Genomic DNA, 21211 nt, shown 5'->3' on the forward strand with positions numbered 1-21211 from the left:
CAAGCCCCATGACAAAAAATAAAAAATAAAAAAAATTCCATTGTATATACAGACTACATTATCTTCATCCACAAAAAAAGTGAGTGTATGTATTTTCCAGTGGTTTTAAAGAACAGTCACATCTTTCTAGAAATGTCAGTAAAATGACAGAATAAAGTCACCTTAAGTTCTAAAATTAATATAGTCCTTGATAATTTTAAAGTATTTTTAATAATACCAGATCACTGGCCTTCAAAACTAACCATCTTTTGTACATATATTCAACTTCAAATTACCTAATACAGTTATCTCTCTCTCTCCTAGGAAAACAACAGATAACTGTGTACTTAAATAACAACAAAAAACACTAGCACATTTTCTAATCATCTTGTTGGGAGACTGTGTTTCTTCTACATAGTCAATGATCTACTAATAACTAAAAAACTTTAGCTGGGTACTGGTGGCTCATATCTGTAATCATAAGAGGGTCAGGAGGACCATGGTTTGAAACCAGCCAAGGTAGAAAAGTCCACAAGACTTCATCCCAAAATAATGAGCAAAAGGTTGGGCCAGAGGCATGGCTCAAGTAGAAGAGCACCAGCCAAATAAATTGTGAGAAAGAAAACAGTGAGATTAGGAGGCCCTGAGTTCAAGGCTGGTACTGGTGTGTGCAGACGCGTACATATGCACACACAGACACACACACACTTATCACTATCATCAAAGCTTTTCAGAGTAAAATATATTTCTGAATCAATTTCTCTATTATTTCCAAATGTATTTACATATGGAGAACATCTCTATTCTTACCACATATGACATATACAGAACTCTTAGAGGTCTCGTTTCATGTAATGCAATGCCATCAACATTCCTATTTTCACTCTGTAATATATCAAAATCTTATAATGATGATACATAAATGTTCAAGTCCAAAATGTAGATTGACATGTACGCAGTAGCCAAAAGAACATTATACTTACTATAACAAAAATAAACTTTCCATGAAAATGTGAAAACAAATGTGTGGACAATTAAAATTCAAGCTAGAAACTGTATAGCATTTTCATATTAGAAGGTTCAGAAAATAGATGTTCATATTTGGTTATATATACATGAGCAGAGGATGAATGAAGAACAAATTTGTGTTGATTAGACATCAGAGTCCTACTTGATCACCTGTCTCAGCCACATGGCCCTTCTGGCTACCCCAAGTGCACACACCTCTTTTCAATAGACATCCTCTCCACACTGCACACAGGTTCAAAAGTAAAATACAAGGGCAAGCCAGGCCGTCAGTGGTTGATGTGTACAACCCTAGCTATTTAAGGGGTGAGATATGAGGACTATGCTTCAAAGCCATCCCAGGCAGACAAATCCAAGAGACTAGCTCCAATTAACCAACAAAAAAACCAGGAGTAGAAGTATGAGTCAAGTGGCAGAATATCAGCGCTGAGTGTAAAAGCTGAGCAAGACTGTGAGGCCCTGAGCACAATAAACAAAGAAATAAATTGGTTTAAAAAATGGCATATTACTGAAATTATCGATCTTAAGAGGTTTTCACAAAGAAACTGATTTTCTATCGCCTATAATAGATTTTTAGGAAAACTTTCTTCTCTGATCAGATCAGTAAGAATTCAAGTAACTTCAGAAGGGCTTTCCAAAAAATGTCTAAGCCACTGCATTTCATAGAAACACAAAAGCATGCATTTCTTCTTCTAAACATTTTTTAAAAAGGTGGCACAGCTTGGAAGTTTCATATAAATATATGTGGTTAAGCTTCAAATTACATATAATTACTGTGCATTTAATATAGCTTTATCAAATCAATTATCTTATTCAAATCCATGCTTCTTTGGCCAAAGAAAACAACTTTAATTATGGGATACATTTTATTAAATTTGACCAATAAATCCAATCCAATATAAAATAAGTATAAATAATATATTTAGTTCAGTTCCAAGGGAAAGTTCTAAGGATGCCACCTAAGACACTTGGGTCTACTTTTTTCAAAGTGTATATAAAAATATAGAGAGAAGGGCTGGGAAGGTGGCTCAGTGGTAGAGTGCTTGCCTTGTATGCATGAGGCCCTGGGTTCCATTCCTCAGTACCACATAACCAGAAAAAGCCGGAAATGGAGGTGTGGCTCAAGTGGTAGAGCACTGACTTTGAGCTGAAGAGCTGAGGAACAAAACTCAGGCCCAGAGTTTAGACCCCATGACCAGCAAAAAAAAAAAATAGTAATAATAAATAAAATTATACATATATATTTATTGAGGGGGGGAGAAGGAGGGAGAGAGAAAAAAAATAAAACAATACATCAAATACAAAACATCAGAGAATACAATAGTAAGGGTGAGTAACATGCCAGAATGTTACAGGAGCAGCAGGGGCGCTGTTTATAGAATTAGATAAGTTTGAACCTAACTTTACTCTTGTTATCTTGAGCAAATGACTTAATTTCTCTGAAAACTATTTTCTTTCATAATAAAAAAATAGCTGAGCTAGGTGCTGGAGGCTCACATTTGTAGTCCTAGCTATACAGAAGCTGAGATCTAAGATTGAGATTTCAAGCAAGCCTGGGCAGAAGGTTGGACTCTATCTCCAATTAACCAGCAAATTGCCAGACTGGAGGCAATTGATGTACTACTAAAGTAGTTCATCACGAGCACAAAAAGAAGGTAAGTTGAGTTCAAGCACCAGTATAGCACGTGTACATGTGTACAAGCATATACACACACAAGCTGATATAATCAACTCAGAGAGCATTAGGAAAATGAAATGAAATGTCCTATTCTTCATGTTATGGGAAGAATGTGCTCCTATTCCCTAAAATTTGTCTTTTTTGTATATCACAGTGACTACATAAAAATGAATATAGAGTGTAAAGTTAAATAACTGGGAGAACTGGACTCCAGTGGCTCTCTTGGTACAAAGCCAGCCCAGGCAAAGAAATCTGAGAGTCTCATCTCCAAATAAGCTGCAAAAAGTGGGAAATGGAGGTATAGGTCAAGTGGTAGAGTGACTGCCTAGAGTGGAAAAAAACAAACAAGGGCACAAGGACCAGAGTTCAAGCCCCAGTGCTGGTTGAAAAATAAAAACATAAATAACTGGGAAAGAAAAGATTTGGTGGCAAAATACCTAGTATATAGTTATTTTCTAATTTAAAAAAATCATCTGACTCTCAACCTGTGCACAATGTTCTTTTTGTTGTTGTTTGTATTTTTGGTTTTGGCTGGTTGTGGGGCTTGAACTCTGGGCCTGGGTGCTGTCCCTGAGCTCTTCAGCTCAAGGCTAGTGCTCTACCGCTTGACCCACAGTGCCACTTCTAGTTTTCTGGTGGTTAGTTGGAGGTAAGAGTCTCATGGACTTTCCTGCCTGGGCTGGCTTTGAACCATGATCCTCAGATCTCAGCCACTTGAGTAGCTAGGATTACAGGGATGAGCTACAGGCACCCGGCTGTATTTTTACATTTTATGTCCTTTATTTCTATGTACTAAGCAGTACCTTCTGATAGTCTTGTCTGCACAATGTTCTTGCGTAGGAATTTCACTGCCCTGAGAATCTCCACAACATCTACCTTCTCAATGTTCTACATATTAGAAAATATACAATCCAGAGGCTAGTTCTGGTGGCTCAAGTTTGTAATCCTAACTACTTGAGAAGCAAAAGGAATCATGGTCCCAAGTACATAAAAAATAGTGAGACTCCATCTCAACCATAGCCAGACATGGTAGGGCACATTTCCAGAAGAAGCCTAAGTAGAAGGATCACAGTCCAGGTTGGCCTAGGCATTAGGCAAGACACTACCTTATTGAAAGTAACCAATGAAGAAGGGGGCTGGAGGGGAAGCTCAAGTGGTAGAGCACTGAGTTCAATTCCCACCATCAGTTCCCCTTGAAGGAGAGAAAACATGCACTAGATAACACGGGAGGAACAACAAAACATACCCTGTGTTAGTTACTTAGGAGAAATTTTCAGGGAAGGGAAATGTTTTTATAAATCTTAAATGTTGCTGTTGGTCTTAAGAGATCCACAAAAGCATGGTACTTGACACGGGAGGGAGGGAGGGAGGCAAAGCGCTGTGCTCCTTCCTGCTTCAGCTGGCAATCGGTACCAGGGTTACCTGTGATAAAGGAGCTGAAGGCTTCCTCTTAAGAACTCAACACAATTCAAGATTGAACAGTTCAACAAACAGCTAAGGAGGTGAAGAATGCCTACTGATTTACTATTTGTTAAATCTTCTGTCGGTAGGGAATGAACAGTGTCTTATTTCATGGTTTGTAAATAAAGCTCAACTCTTAAGGCACCTCTCTTCACACTAGTATCCCCACTAGCTAAAGACAGAGCTCAAGATGGATCAATGTTCACAAAAATCCCTCCAAGACATCACCATCCACACAATCACCATCTCCTCTTCAACCTCAGCAACCCCTTTTTTCACTTTTTATTTAAAGTTTTAATTTTTCTTACATTAAACAAGTTTCCCCTGAAGCCTGTTCTTCACGGAGAACTCTGGAAAAGCCACTTTGCAAGCCCCCGGCCACCGTTCCTCACACACTTCTTCATTAAGTACACAACTCTCAACAGTCCCTCATTTAAACATTTCCTTGTGGGTCTTGCTCCTTGAACTACTTTGTGGTAGTTTCCTAGTTTATCAGTGAAATCTCTATGAAAAGCCCTGATTACACAGACCAAGAAGGTCTTCTCCTCTTGGTCCGCAAGCTGCTAGGCTAATTGCTACTTAAATACGTACTTTCGACCTACAATTATCTCTCTTTCATCCACACTCCTTTGGAAATTCTATCTGGGGAGCAAACTACAACCTGGGCCAAATTCCCAGTGACAGCTGCAGTTTTGGGGACAGGGAGGCTGGAGCCGCCAGTACGGGCAGCCTTCAAGCTTTGTGTCTGTCAGATGAAAGAACAAAAGGCAGCGCTTCCTCCCGGCCCCTCCTCAGCACCCGAGGAAAGCCGACTTGACCCAGCAGTCCGCGAGAAGAGGCAGCGGTGCGGGCCGGCAGGTCCGGGCACCGACACCGGCTCGGACCCACCTTGGATAGCTGCCTCCTGAGGCTGAAGCGCTGGACCATGGTCACCCGAGGAGCGCGGGACGACGCGATCACCAGGGGAGGGTCTTTCTTTCTCAACGCCCAGCCGCGGGGCCAGGTGGCCGGCAGCTCATCTTGAAGGCTGTCACCGAAGTCCGAAGACTCTCCCTAGGAGTCTGCGCAAACTTGGCAGCGCCTCATTGTTCTGCGGAGCCGGCGCCGGAGCCGGCGCGGGGAGGAGGGCGCGGCGGCGGGCGGGCGGGCGGGGCGGGGCGGGGTCCCGGCCGGCTGGAGCGGCTCACTCGGCGAGCACTTCCTGTGAGTCAGCTGGAGGGGTCCGGGCGCAAGGACCACCCCTTCCCTTCCCTTCCCTCCAGACCGCGCCGGGGTGCGGGGTGCGGGGTGCCGGGGTGCCCGGGCGCCGCCTGCGCCTCGCGAGTGTGGGCGGCCCGGCCCGGGGTGGCAGCGCCCCCCGCCGTCCCGCCAGGGGATGGGGTTGCTCTGGGGAAGGGGCGCGGACGGCCTCGGACGGAAGCCCCTCCCGCGGCCGCGGCTTTGTCTGGCCAGCGCAGACCCCGGCCCCGGCCGGGACCGGACACGACCGGACCGGACGGCTGCTCACCCTGGGCCTCCGGGCGCGGCTGCCCGCTGCTCTCGCTGGAATGGAACACTTTAAAAAATTCACAGAAAGGACTGCCGAGTGAATCAATCGGTGCAGATATGAGAGCGGCCATCGCTTCCCTCTGGCCGGCACTGACCGCCTTCCCTCGTTCATGGGCGCCTGCTGGCGGACACCCCGCACGACGAGGCGAACGGACACCGCTCCGCTCCGTCAGGACAGAAGCCTTGGCACCGCCGCCCCGGCGTGGACCAGGCCTGGCCCCCGCCCCCCGCGTGGCCCCCCGGCCTGCCCCCCCCCGCATGGCCCCCTGGCGTAGCCCCGGCCTGCTACCCCCCCCGCACGCCCCCCCCGCCTGCTTCCCCCCCCCCGGCGTGGCCCTCCCCCCCCACGGCCTGCCCCCCCACGGCCTGCTTCCCCCCGGCGTGGCCCCGGCCTGCCCTCCCCCCTCCCTCCCCCTCCGCGCACCGCACCCCGTTAAGAGGTCCGCGTCGCGTCGGCGTCGGCGGGCCTCTGAAATCTGTACCCGCAGCACACACGTTTGGTAAAGCAGAAGCCCTCAAACTTGAGAATTAACAGCTATGAGGAAACCACACAGTGCCACTTTTTTCCTCTAGGCAAGTGAAAAGTAAATTGAAAACAAGCATCTGTGCCATGCTTATTCTCGATGATTCCCTCATTTCACGCAGCATGCTACCTTTTCCAATTACCAACAAATGTAACACAACAAACTCACCTTTAAAGTCTCACACACACACACACATTTCATTATCTCAGGAAGAACAGAAAAAAACACAATTCCAGCAAGGATTTCAGCCACCAAAATTACTCTAAAACATACCCTTCGATATACTTTTTAGTAAAACTTTTACTATTAGAAATTGTGCAGAGCTGTACTTTTTGTACACTTCCAAAGCGGAAAGGAAAAGATAAACTATGACCAAAAGCAAACAGTCCTCCATGCCTAAGGTTGAGCATAAGCAATGTAATCTAATATTTGAACTGATTGAAACTGAATTCTAAGTAGAAAGTAAGCTGAGGTTCAACAGAGTGGCTCAAGTGGTATAGTCCTTGCCTAACATGCAGCGGTGGCACTGTGATCAGTCCCCCACCACATACACAATAAGTAAAATAATAAAAGAAAGTTGGCAGTGAACTTGAGTGGTTTGTTATTTGTTAGTAAAAAGTAGGAGTACCAGGTACCCCGGTTTTTCCTCCTACAGAGAATGAGGTCAGGCATGATGGTGCATATCTGCAGCCTCAGCACTCAGGAGGCTGATGCAGGAGAAGCCTGAGTTGAGGCCAGTCTGGGCTACACAGCATGACTGGGGGGAGGGGGTAGTGAGGGGAGGAGGAGCCGGAGACACAGAAAGAGATTCTTGAAGAAAAAGCAGAAACTCCACAAGAGTACTCTAAAATCTCCTGGGAAAGCAAGAAGAGTTACTGAGATGTTTATGTGGAAATAAGATGACTCAAGCCTGTCATTTGGGCTACTCAGGAGGGGAGGACCTCAGCTTCAGGCCAGCTTGGGGAGGGGGGGGAAGGCTGTGAGACACCATCTTAATGAATGGCAGGGCATGACTGCATGCACCTGTAAAACTAGCACAAATAAGAGGACATCCCAAGATGTGCACAGCCTGTGCATAAAGCAGGATTCTATCTCAAGATAACCAATGTAAAACATCTGGCTGATGTATTGGACCAAGTGGTAAACACTTGCCTAGAAAGTGTTAGGCCCTGAGTTCAAACCTCAATACTGGTAGCAAACAAAAGAAAAAAAGAGCCAGGTGCAGGTGGTTCATGCCTCTAATCCTAGCTGCTCAGGAGGCTGAAATCTGAGGATCATAGTCCATAAGTTGCTTTTCTCCAATGAAGCACCAAAAAGCTAGAAGTGGAGGTGTGGCTTAAATAGTAGAGTGCTGGCCTTGAGCAAGAGGCAAGGACAGTGCCCAGGCCTGAGTTCTAGCCCCAGATCTGGCACACACACACACACACACACACACACACACAAAGGAAAGCTAGAAAGAAAAAAGTTCCATACAGAACAATACACTCTCTTAAACATGAGATGTTCCTGATGTATGACCAGAACCTCCTACTACTGCTATAAGATTCTTTCTATATACATGCATGAATGCATGCATGCATGCATCCATCCATACATGCATAGGCGGAACAAAAATGTCAAAAGACAGCAGCACCAGGTAACATGAGAATTATCAATCACAGACTGCAAAGGTATGAATTCTTAAAAGTATAGATACATGATTTATGGATTAAAAGGATTGTACTGCAGTAGGAACTCACTAATTTTTTTTTTGTCAGTTGTGGGGCTTGAACTCTGGACCTGGCAGATGTCCCTCAGCTCTTCAAGCTCAAGGCTAGCACTCTACCACTTGAACCACAGCACCACTTCTGTTTTCTGGTTAGTGGAGATAAGAATGTCATGGACTTTCCTGCCCAGGCTGGCTTTGAACTGTAATCCTCAGATCTCAGCCTCCTGAGTAGCTAGGATTACAGGCGTGAGCCACCGGCACCCGGCTTCACTAATTTTTTAAAACTTTATCTTATTAGAATTGTCACCAAACACCAACAAATTGTTTCTAATGTTTAGATAGAAAAAAAAAATTCATTCAGCAGATTTCCCTTTGGTAGTTCTATCTGTAAGGGCTGACTGCACAGCATTCATTTATCAAATACAACATTTTTCTTTGAAGATCATTCATCTGGCATTGTGGAATAGTCATTTCTCTATACATATATTAGCCTCAAATGTCATGTGGCAGGGATTCAAAAATAATAGTGTCTATTTTCTTGTTTTCTTTTATTTATATTTTTTAAGTTAGCATAAATTGAACTCACTTTTTTGACTAGTAAATAGAAGTGAAAATCCAACTGCTTATATCCAACTAACTCTTAAAAAATCATATGTACGTTTGAAATCTAGTCCTTGATAGAAAAAAGAAAAACTTGAAAATAGAAAAGATATTTAATAAACTAAGCTAGTCACAAAAAATTAAATTATCTAAATTTGGCCTCTTTTGAGGTGTCTGCCAGCTTTTTGATTGACAATAATAGACAAAGAACAAAGCCTGTAAAATAGGAGTAATGAAAGACGCCTATAACAAAGAAGAAAGTCAACCATTCTCTTATTTTACTCTGGACCCAAAAAAGGTCATTTTAGTGGTCTATGACCAAAAATCCACAACACTTTGTCTCTTTGGAAGCAAACAAAGCAATTGAGTGGATTTCACAAGCCTTTTTGAATCATACACCCTTTGTCGAGTAGTTAAAAGCTGTAGACTCAGTCCCTGGAGTGACACATGTGAAATGCACAATGGAAATACGTAGTATTTGGATACAACTGCAAATGGTCGCAGATCTGAAGCAAGTCCAAAGGCTCCATAACTATAGAACAGAGCTCCAGTAATGATTAAAGAAAAGGTGAGCATCTGAAATTCAGCTATCTTGTCTTTTGCTTTCCACCATAGGTTACAATTCTTAGTAAAGCTGATAAAAAAGCTTATATTTGACATCTTTGCCCTAACTGCCAATATATTTCCCTTTCTCATCAAATACTTTCATGTATATTTTGACAAAGCAGCAAACATTTTTATGTATACTTTGAGTGTACTTCAAGGTCTTTTAGTTTTTCTTCATTATCACTGTAGGAAAAAAATAATTCTTTGAACTAGCATGTATAACCAGTTTACAGGAGATAACAGTAATACTTTTTGCATTTTTTTTTTTTGGTCGGTTGTGGGGCTTGAACTCTGGGCCTGAACTCTGGGCTTGAACTCTGTCCCTCAGCTCTTCAGCTCAAGGCCTGCATTCTACCACTTGAGCCACTGTGCCACTTACTGTTTTCTGAGTGGATTATTGGAGATAAGGGTCTCACGGACTTTCCTGCCTGAGCTGGCTTTGAATCATGACCCTTAGATCTCAGCCTCCTGAGTAGCTAGGATTACAGGCGTGAGCCACCAGCACCCGACTTCCTGCATATTTTTGAACTCAGGTATAAAAGTACATTTGATTAAAATAAAAACTCATTCCATTTTGTGATTTGCTTCTTCATGTATGATTTATATGTCTGCATGTCCGTGTATATATACATTATATATAATATATAAATACATACACATCCATACTATGAGTTCCCTGGATGAATATTTATGAAAGTCAAATAATCATCCCAACTTAGCTAGGTTCAAAATTAGCTACATTCAAAACACTTGTCCCTCACTGTGCAACCCAATCCAGTTGTATGTCAGTTTCTAGTGCTATATTCTAGTACATACATACAAACACATCACTGGATAGGTACATATAATACATAGTACTATATAGAAATGTATGAAGATACAGACTTTTTTGTGTGCCAATACTGGGGCTTCATCTCAGGGCCTGTACACTTTATCTTTTTCCCTCAAGTCTAGCACTCCATCACTTGAGCCACAGCTCCACTTTCAGCTTTTTGTTTAATTGGAGATATACTCTCATGAATTTTTCTACCCAGGCTGACTTTGAAACCACAATCCTCAGATCTGTCTCCTGAGTAGCTAAGATTACAGTCATGAGCCACATGTACCCAGCCAGCTTAGAATATTTATGACCATATTAAAACACTGGGTATTTCCAGCCCCTAGAAGGCTGCTATCTTTACTGCTGTATTAGCCATTTGGGGGGAATTTGTCAGGAAAACCTCATTGTGGTCTCATATAGCTACCTTTTCAGTAGCTAGTATTAGAAGTGAGCTACATCCCAAGCCTTTTTTGAACCACAATCCTCAGATCTCAGCCTCGTGAGGTACTAGGATTACGGGTGTGAGCCACCAGTGCCTGGCTCTGATTTTTTTATCTTACTATTTATAATCACACAATATTAAAAAATAGTTATTTAGGGCTGGGAAGGTGGCTCAGTGGTAGAGCGCTTGCCTTGCATGCTCGAGGCCCTGGGTTCGATTCCTCAGCACCACATAAGCAAAAAGAAAAAAGCCGGAAGTGGCACTGTGGCTCAAGTGGTAGAGCGCTAGCCTTGAGCTGAAGAGCTGAGGGACAGCGCCCAGGCCCAGAGTTCAGGCCCCACGACCGGACCCAAAAAAAAAAAATAGTTATTTAAAAAATAACCAACTTTTTAGTATTCACCTAAATTCTATTTCTCCTATTTGGCATTTTAAAAAGAATTAATAATTGTATAAAAATATGACACTAACAAAAATAACTGCATATCTGATCATCTCAAGTGGTATGTGTTTGCAATGCCCAGAGCATGCTGAACATAAAAAGTACCACAGTCAGAGAAACAAAGGAACAACTGCACTCCCCCTAGCCTACAGAAACATCTCTAACATGGGCTGGGAAGTTGGCTCAGTGGTAGAGCGCTTGCCTTGCATGCCAGAGGTCCTGGGTTCGATTCCTCAGCACCACATAAGAAAAAAAAAAAGCCGGAAGTGGTGCTGTAGCTCAAGTGGTAGAGTGCTAGCCTTGAGCTGAAGAGCTGAAGGACAGCGCCCAGGCCCAGAGTTCAGGCCCCATGACGGGACCCAAAAAAAAAAAAAAGAAACATCTCTAACAGTGAAAAGTGAGAACAATGCTCAAAAGAAATGTCCCAAAGACCACAGCAAACTAAGTAAAAAAAGGAGGACTGTTTAGAATGAAGTCCTCTCATGGAAAGGATCACTTCGGCATTATAGAATGCTATCCTTTATCTTATTTATTTTTTTGTCCGTCAGTGGGGCTTGAAATCTGGGCCTGGGCATGGGCCCTCAGCTCTTCAGCTCAAGGCAAGCACTCTACCCCTTGAACCACAGCGCCACTTCTGGTTTTCTTAGTGGTTTATTGGAGATAAAAGTCTCCCAGACTTTCCTGTCCAGGCTGGCTCTGAACTGTTGATCCTCAGATCTCAGCCTCCTGAGTAGCTAAGATTACAGGTGTGAGCCACCACGCCCGGCTTCTTTTTTTATTTCTTATTTCTTTTTATTTCTAACTTACCTGATATGAACACAATTGTAAGCAACTTGCTTTTGGTTAGTGTTGCATGGTACAGTTCAGATATGTGGATTCAAATAACTGTGGATTCAAGGTTCTCAAGAAAAAAAAATCCTGGTATTACTGCCTAAACAATACAAAATAAAAACTATTTATATAGCATCGACATTTTATTATCCAGTACAAATAACCTAGAGATGGTTAGAAGTATGCAGTGGACTGTGTTATATGCAAACACCATGTAATTTTGTCTTCTCTACATCAATATAGTAGCTTCCTACATCTTAAAAGACTATGTATGTATTGAAATAAATACTAACTTGGATTCAAATCAGTAGACATGAAATTTTCTATGAAATTGATTTGAGGATAAAGATAATTTTGGAGGGCAAGCATGTATCAAAGCTCCTTAAAGTTCTAATAAAAAGTTTCCTTAGATGGGAAGCAATGAACTAAACATGGAAGACTGAACAGATTTATTGTGGCTCTGCACTAATATGAACAATAAAAGACATAAACCCAAATAGGTAAAGAAGAGTGACAAGGAGAAAGCAGTGAATAAGGTACATCAAATTAAGCTTTGGAAGGTATAAGGTGCGTTGGTAAGTATGTAATAAATGACTTTGTTCAGCTTTTTGTCCAGTCAGAAAGTTCTTGGCAGGGAAGCAGGTATTTGCAGGGAAATCAACAAGAAGCCAATTTATATTTAAAAAAAAAAAAACTACAGTCCTATGGTTAAGACTTAAAAGTATCAGAGGTTATTCTAAGAACAGGGCCTAGGGCCTTAAAACAGGAGAACTAAAAATAATTTTAATAAACAGATCAACAGCTCATTCTACTAACATACATTTCCAAAGTGAGATTTTTTTTCTTTTTCTTTTTCTTTTTCTTTTTTTTTTTTTTTTGGGGGGGGGTCCGGTCGTGGGGCCTGAACTCTGGGCCTGGGCACTGTCTCTCAGCTCTTCAGTTCAAAGCTAGCTCTCTACCACTTGAGCCACAGCACCACTTCCGGCTTTTTTCTTTTTGCTTATGTGGTGCTGAGGAATTGAACCCAGGGCCTCTGGCATGCAAGGCAAAGCACTCTACCACTGAGCCACCTTCCCAGCCCCAAGATTATTTTTTCTTAGATAATTTCCAATCCCCATTTTTCTTCCCTCTTATTTTAGAGACTTTCAGCAAATACCTAGTCACCATAGCTTTCTCTTCATATGTGAAAGAAGCATTAAAGTGGTTTAGGGCTTATAGATTGATAGCTCTTACTATAGATTAATTGGGCAAATATGAAGTTTATTCCCCTCCCCCATTATAAGTATTTATAGGTCTTTTAACAATTATAAAGATCTTTTCTTTAGTCATTTTTTTATAGTTTGTTTGCCCTTGGGTGGATGATAGTGGTGGTAATGAGCCTCTCTGCCTGTGATATTCTAGAAGAATGGAAGGAAGAGGCTGAAATGCTCATATTTTGGTTTCATCTCACTGTCTCTCAGAATGACACCTCATCCTAGCTCTCAGCTGTGTCTGTAGTCTCTCAGTCTAGAATCCCTCTATTTAGATATTCTAGAGGAGAGGAGGCAAAAAAAAAAAAATCCTTAAAGACAAAAGAAACCAATCCATACAATAAGGACAGGATGTTACTATAAGTTATCTAAGAAAAAAAATCTCACTTTGGAAATTAAAAACACAATATTAGAAATATTTATTAAGGATTAGTAAGTTTTACAGAGGTCTCTCAAGAATTAGAACAAAACAAATAGAAAATAAAATGAATTATTTTTAAAAACAAAGTCTGGAGTTTATCCTCTGACTACTAAAAAGGGGAGAGAAATACAGGTAGGGGAAAAATTAAACTATGGCTATATGTAGTGACATGGGTCAATTATAGAAACATTTTTGCATTCAAAGCAAATTTTAGAAGACTAGACAACTATGATACTATTTTATAAAGCCCCAAATAGGCAGGCTTAAATAATAGTTTAAGCCTGCCTAACTTAAAAACATATAAATTTACTATTTTTTTTAAGTCAAGGGCATGAAATCCAAAGTTCAGGATGGTGGAATAATTACTACTATATATGGGCATATGAGTATATATGATGATAAGGTTCCCCCTCTTGTGTGGCAGTTCACAGGTAGCATATATTATATGTCACAGCATATATACAATTTTGTTTTATATGAACAAAATAAAAATTTATATTTAAATGTAGAATAATAAAATTAATGCTATTGAAGTCCCCTCTCCCCACTGCTGTGGATCAAACCCAGACTGAGCTATATCCCCACCCTATAAGGTTTTTAAAAAACTCTTGTTTCCAGACTGAATTTTTTAGTTTTCCAAGTGCAAAGGCAAGGCCCAACTTTCTAGCCTCTTAATTGTCACAAAGACCCACACCAAGGCACATCACTGTAAAATTTTGGTCAACAGTGATGAAGAGATGATTTTTAAGTCTGGTGAAAAAAAACAAGGTGTTACCTGAGGCTCAAGAATTAGAACTGTCCCAGATTTCTCAGCAGCAATATTGGAAGGCAATGGATATCAATATACATAAAGCTTTTTTATGTGTTTTTCTTTTTCAAAATGCTATGGGGAAATTATCTCCAACCTATAGTTCAGCATTTAACTAGACCACCAATAAAATTTAAGGTTTGAATAAATTTTGAAATTGGCTTATTGTCTCCCCATAAGACTTTCAGGAGAATGTGCTTCATTGAAGAATAAACCAATAAAGAAGACATGAAATGAAGAAAATAAACGTTCTGTAATTTCTTAGCTGATTAAGGACTCCAGGACAAAAGGCTATACTTATCCTAGAAAGCTTCCAGAAGTGTTTGCTACTTTCAAGAAAAGGCAGCTAGGAAGAGGATTTGTGACATTAGAAGATGCTCAGAAATCAACAGTTCTTTCAGAATTTGGAGGTGATCTAAGAAATAATTGTCAACAAACCACAACTTCAAAGACAATAAAAAAAAAAAACTTTCTCAAAGGAGAAAACACTATAAAGCTCAAATTAGAAATATATTTACATTGCCATAATGTGAATGTTATATTGAAATTTCAATTTCAGCTAAAATAAAGTATGGACAGGAAAGAAGTGGTAAACAATCACCTTCACTGTAAAATGTCATTTGTAAGAAGTTATGTAAAACAGAAAATAATAGCTGCATACACATAATATTTAGAGAACTTCCAGAAAAATTTAAAAGATCAAAAAACTCCCTATAGAAAGTGGGAAACAGGATAAAGGATTCTACTCATTACAACCCTGTAGTGGTTTTATTCTGCTTTTTCAATTCTTTATAAAGGATAAATATGAAAATGAAAATACAGCTTCTTTGTGTTAGATATGTTGAAGAAAATATCTATTAGTGAGAAATCTGAAAACCTGCAAGATGGTAGTAAATAAGTCTACAGAAACACACACACACACAATTTAAGATAACAGACTTATACGCAAGCAGAATGTTTCATACTCCTAATTTTGATCATTTAAAAATTCTGTTTTCTTGATTCTCTGAAAAACTAAAGACATGAATGTTAAGAAGCATTAATTTCTTACTTTCATTTGTTCCTGTACCCTAAGACTTCTCACTAGTCTAAGGCTACATTTCAGCCTTCCTTTGTCAAGAGTAATTTGCAGACTTTCCAACACTGTGGGTCTTAAATGATAATAAGGAAGTAAAGAACTATGCAGCTATACACAGTGAGAGACATGAGATACACACTACTGACAGAAAGAAAAAACCTACCAGGGCGCAAGTCTTTAAGACTTTCAAGAGATAAAGGCAGTACTTATTTAAAAAACATAATCAAACATTCAAATTACACAAAAAGGTTTTTTGGTTTTGGGGTTTTTTTCCCCCTATTTCAATGGCAGCTAATTATTTTTTAACCTAATATTTTGGGTGAATCCCACTTAAGTAAAACAAAAAGAAGCTCAGTAAAAAAAAAATGACTATAAAGAATAGCTTAGATGAGTTAAAAATCTAAATAAGAAATCTTATTTTAGCTATTGATTTCATGTAGTAAAACACATTGGAGCTATAATCTCATAACAATGAGATAAAAAAGCCAAAACTGTCATTGGAACCAATATATACATCTCTGTAGCCTAAGGTAACAAAAGATACTGACATACAACCACAAGTAAAAAAAATAAGGGACACACTCATAACTAAGTATATAGATCCAAAACTAAAAATTTATGTTAGGTCCCAGTGGCTGGCTCATACCTGTAATACTAGCTACTCAGGAGTCTGAGATCTGAGGATTATGGCTCAAAGCCAGCCTGGGCAGAACAATTTACCACCAGAAAACTGGAAGTAGAGCTGTGGCTCAAAGTAGTAGAGCACTAGCCTGAGCAGAAAAGCTCAGGGACAGCATGCAGGACACACGGACACACGGACACACGGACACACACACACACACACACACACACACACACACACACACACACACACACACACACACACACACACACACACACACACACACACACACACACACACACACACACACACACACACACACACACACACACACCTGAGCAGAAAAGCTCAGGGACACACACACACACACACCCTGAGCAGAAAAGCTCAGGGACACACACACACACACACCCTGAGCAGAAAAGCTCAGGGACACACACACACACACACCCTGAGCAGAAAAGCTCAGGGACAGCATGCAGGACACACACACACACACACACACACACACCCTGAGCAGAAAAGCTCAGGGACACACACACACACACACCCTGAGCAGAAAAGCTCAGGGACACACACACACACACAGCCTGAGCAGAAAAGCTCAGGGACAGCATGCAGGTCCTCAGTTCAAGCCCTATGACACACACACACACACACACACACACACACTCACACACACACACCCTGAGCAGAAAAGCTCAGGGACACACACACACACACACACACACACACGGACAGCATGCAGGCCCTCAGCTCAAGCCCTATGACACTGACACACACACACACACACACACACACACACACACACACACACACACACACGGAAAGAAAAAAAGAAATTTATACCGTAACCTCCATTCTCCTGAGCTGTAACTGGATCATAAAACCTTTAGTCCCCCTAGGCATCTACCCTGAGCATCATGAACCAGAATATGATAAGAACACTTACACATCCATGTTCACTGCCACACTATTCACAATAGCTAAGATACAGAAACAACCCAGATGTCCCACGATAGATATGTGGATCTCAAGAAAAATGTAGTGCCTATATATAATGGAATTTACACAGCTATCTGAAAGAATAGTGTCATTTGCAGAAAAATGGATGGAACTAGAACAAATCATGCTAAGTGAGGTAAGGCCAAGATCAGAAAGACAAAAGGCCCATGTTTTCCCTGATAAGCAGAAGTTAGAGCTAAAACGCACTGGGATATGACAAATCACACAGGATTCCAGACACTCACATACAGTGAGACCAAAAGAGGATACTCTTAGGAGAGATTCACAAAGGCACAATACCCAAGGCACCTCATCATATGTGTATATAAAATATATATTGAAACAAACTCCAAAGATATAGAAACAAAGGAGTCTTAATTTGCTTTTTCTGTTACTGATTCTGTATTCTTTACCTTAGACACAGTATATTCATGTACATATCTCTAGGAGAGAGGCACAGAATCTGAGGAAAAAGGGTGAAAAAAAGGCAGCAGTAGAGCACACTAGACATTGATGTAAGTGAACTATACAAATCACAACTCATAGGTGGAGATGGGAGAGGAGAGAGAACAGGGGAGGATGAGGGAACAGATGACACTGTGCAAAAGGAAATGTACTTATTGCCTGATGCATGTAAATATAACCGCTCTGTATATCACCTCTAAACAATAAAGTAAAATAACAAAACCAGGGCAAGTGTGGTGGTGCACACCTATAATTCCAGCACTTGATAGGATGAAACAGGAGGATCTTGAGTGTGAGGCCTACCTGGACTACATAGTAGTACCTTATCACCAAAAAGACACTAAGGAGTTTTCTAAACGATGATTATGATGATGATAATTCATGACAGATTACAACAGTTCCAAGAAGTAGAAAACCTAGAGACTGAATCTTTAGCCTAAAAGAACAGTAACCTAAAATTGTAGAAACATTGGCATGTTTCTGGAGAGGTTAAGACACGAACACCATTTAAATATTCTACTCCACAACAAAGTGGGAGGTTATGTCCACATGAGGGAGGCTATAGTGATCTTCAGTCACTGATGTCCTACTCGCTATCATTATATTTCTTGCAATAAAATTTTCAGAAACACATCAGAATCAGAACTCTTTTTCTACTTTATGGCCATTCACTTTGTATATTAAACATTTAAAAGTGCTAAAATATGGAAATATTCTCAATAGATGTTCTCAAAAAAAGGCAAGACATTACAAATATCATGAAAGAAAAGAAAAAAAGGCAACCACAAGAGGGGAACTTAAATTGGCAAGTACCTTGGAGCACCATGGTCCTAGCCATAATGTTCAGATCAGTTCTCCACTGGTGTCTCCTTAAACAACCTTGAAAAAAACTATGTAATTTTATTGCTAGGATATCTTTGCATGTTGGATTTCAGAAAACAAGGACTTCCCCTCCCTCCATAAAAAGGAGGAAAGTTTTCTTTTTTTTTTTAGGTGATACAATTTGAGCTTAATAAGATGATTCACAGCTCACAGCCATGGAAAGTGGCTCAAGCCTGTAACTCTAGCTGCTTGGAAAATGGAGATTGGAGAATACGTTCCAAGTCAGCCCAGCCATAAAAGTTAGTAACACCTCACCGCAACCAATGGCTGGGTACAGTGGTGAACATCAGTTATCCAAAGCTATGGGAGAACCACATAGGCTGGGTGTGGTGGTACACATCTATCATTTCAGTAATAAAGAGAAACCTAAGTTTCTGGCCTGGGACAAAAGTAAGACCTTATCTCAAAAATAATCAACACAACCCCGGCACAGGTGGCTCACACCTGTCATCCTAGCTACTCAGGAGGCTGAGATCTGAGTATTAAGGTTCAAAGCCAGCACGGGCAGGAAAATCTGTGAGACTCTTATCTCCAATTAACCACAGAAAACCAGAAGTGGTGCTGTGGCTCAAGTGGCAGAGCACTTGCCTTGAGCTGAAGAGCTGAGGGGATAGCGCCCAGGCCCAGAGTTCAAGCCCCATGACCGGCCCACAAAAAGAGGCTGGAGAGGGCTTAAATAGTAGAGCACCTGCTTAGCTAGCATGAGGATCTGAGTTTAAAACTTTATTAGTACAAAAAAATTACAAAATATTCTTAATGAAATAGTACCTATATAATAAAGGAAATTTAACAATCTGAACATATGTACTAAATTATCTGTGACACTAAACAATTTAAAATTTTTTATTTTAACTTGCTTTTAAGGTTTTTTTCCTTTCTTCTTTTGTTTTGGGGTGAGCAATAATGAAGTAGGATAAATGATAAAAGTCCAGCACTGAAATTTGCATTTGGCTCCTATAGAGAGTCAAGCTGTATAGACTTGCAAGAGCATGAACTACAGGGGTGCTATCCTGAAAATCAGAAACCATAATTTATTGATTTCCTTATTTTTTTGCCAGTTGGGGCTTGAACTCAGGGCCTGGGTACTTTCCCTGAGCTTCTTTAGCTCAAGGCTAGCACTCTACCACTTGAGCCACAGTGCCACTTCCAGCTTTTTCTGTTTATGTGGGAATTACTTATTTCCCTGGCACTGATACTTGTTTAAAAAAAAAAGCGGGGGGGGGGAGCTTAGGTTCAAATTAAACTGTCAACATTTGTGTAAGGCTCTAGCAAAAAAAAAATATACAGGAATTTCCATATTAAAAAATTCATCCCCATGGGGAAAAAACCAATATCCACATATCAAATAATGTTTTCAAGATCACATTTTTTTTTTTTGCATTGTAAGATAAACTTTTTCTAAGAGCTTCCAAAAAAAGTGCTAGTTCTTCAGAATACTTTTTTTGCAGGGGGGGAAAGGGGGAAGGAGGCTAGTAATGGAGCTTGAATTCAGGGTCAAGGAGCTATTCCCTGCTTTTTTAATTTTTTAATTATATTTTATTATCTTTAATTAGTTGTATAAAAGGAATTACCATTCAAAAAATCAGTTTATGAGTACACTGATCTTGGTCAGTATCATCCTTGTCATCATTCTCCCCCTATCATTCCCAACCCAAACTCTCCCTTTAACTTTCTTTAACTTTCTTAATTCCAAAGGCTATGCATTGAATATGTGACTGCATCCCTGTCTTCTCTTCATTTCTCTATCCTTTCCTCTACACCTTCTAAGTACCAGTTTCCTGGTATTCATTTTATGGAAATATAAAAGTCCCTAAGCTGTTTTGCTCAAGATTAGCACTATACCACTTAAGCCATAGCTCCACTTCCAGCTTTTTGCTGGTTAACTGGAGATCAGAGTCTCATGGACTTTCCTACCTGGGCTGGCTTCAAACTGCGATCCTCAGATCTCAGCCTCCTGAGTTACTAGGATTTACAGGCATGAGTCACTGGTGCCTGGCCAGAAATGTGTTTAAAACTCAGTATAATCAGATGATCATGAAATCACTCGTTCAAAAATAACTTGAGAATAGGGATAAGAAGGGGGAAAATGAGGGGGAATGATGAAAAGAGTGGCATTGATCATAGCCTGACTTGCAGAATTGTAACGTCTTTGTACAAATGCTTAACAATAATAATTAATACGGTGAAAGCTGAGCAGTGCTGGCTCATGCTTATAAACCTACCTACTCAGGGGGCTCATGTTTCTCTCATATGGGGAAGCTAGATCTAAAACACACTGGAAAATGACAAATATACAAGGACTCTAGACACTCACACACAGCAAGACCAAAAGAAGATACTCTTAGGGAAAAATCACAAAGGTGCAATTTAGATCATACAAAATCACACACACACACACACACACACACACACACACACACACACACACACACACACACACACACACACACACACACACACACACACACACACACACACACACACACACACACACACACACACACACACACACACACACACACACACACGAAATGAACTCCAAGAACTGGAAAGAGGCTTTTTCCCTTGTTGTTGCTTGTTTTCTTTTTGTCTGGCTTTTTCATTTGTCTGTGTTTGGGAGGGAGGGACACAGAACTCCAGGGAAAAAGGGTGAACAAGTGCAGCAGTGGTGCTCACTAGACATTGTGAACTATACAACTTGTGGGTGGACACAGGAAACAGGAGAGAGTGAGGGAAGGGATAAACATTTTATGAAAGGAAATGTACTCATTACTTGCCTTATATAACTGTAATCCCTCTTCATATCACCTTTATAATAACAATAATTTTTTTAAGGAGACCATTCAAGAAAGACTCACTGTGAAGGATTTATCTAGAATGGGCTGCTTTGGACAATTCTGAGAAGCCAGACAACCACTGTAGAAAACTTAATGAAAGGCTCTAAAGAATAAGTGGAACTCAGAACAATGCTCCAGCACTCATATCTTACTTTTCCAGATGGTTAACCGCATGGCAGGA

The 21211-nt window shown here is 40.7% G+C and overlaps 1 protein-coding gene across 7 annotated transcripts in view; it reads right to left on the reverse strand.

Moving 5' to 3' along the window:
• Nucleotides 1-21211, reverse strand: part of LOC138822723 (transmembrane and coiled-coil domains protein 1) — a 139557-nt gene that overhangs the window by 72834 nt on the left and 45512 nt on the right. Inside the window, exon 1 of one of the 7 annotated variants that reach the window (XM_070015622.1) lies at nucleotides 5033-5123. The exons of the other annotated variants lie outside the window; for them this stretch is intronic. Within the exon in view, the coding sequence (XP_069871723.1) occupies nucleotides 5033-5071 (39 nt within the window). The 5' untranslated portion in view covers nucleotides 5072-5123. Of the gene's footprint in view, nucleotides 1-5032; nucleotides 5124-21211 lie in introns of those variants that run through there. 7 annotated transcript variants of the gene reach the window in all.

The sequence above is a fragment of the Dipodomys merriami genome, unplaced genomic scaffold (genome assembly GCF_024711535.1).
Source record: "Dipodomys merriami isolate MVZ:Mamm:240054 unplaced genomic scaffold, mDipMer1.0.p SCAF_114, whole genome shotgun sequence".
Classification (NCBI taxonomy): Eukaryota; Metazoa; Chordata; class Mammalia; order Rodentia; family Heteromyidae; genus Dipodomys; species Dipodomys merriami.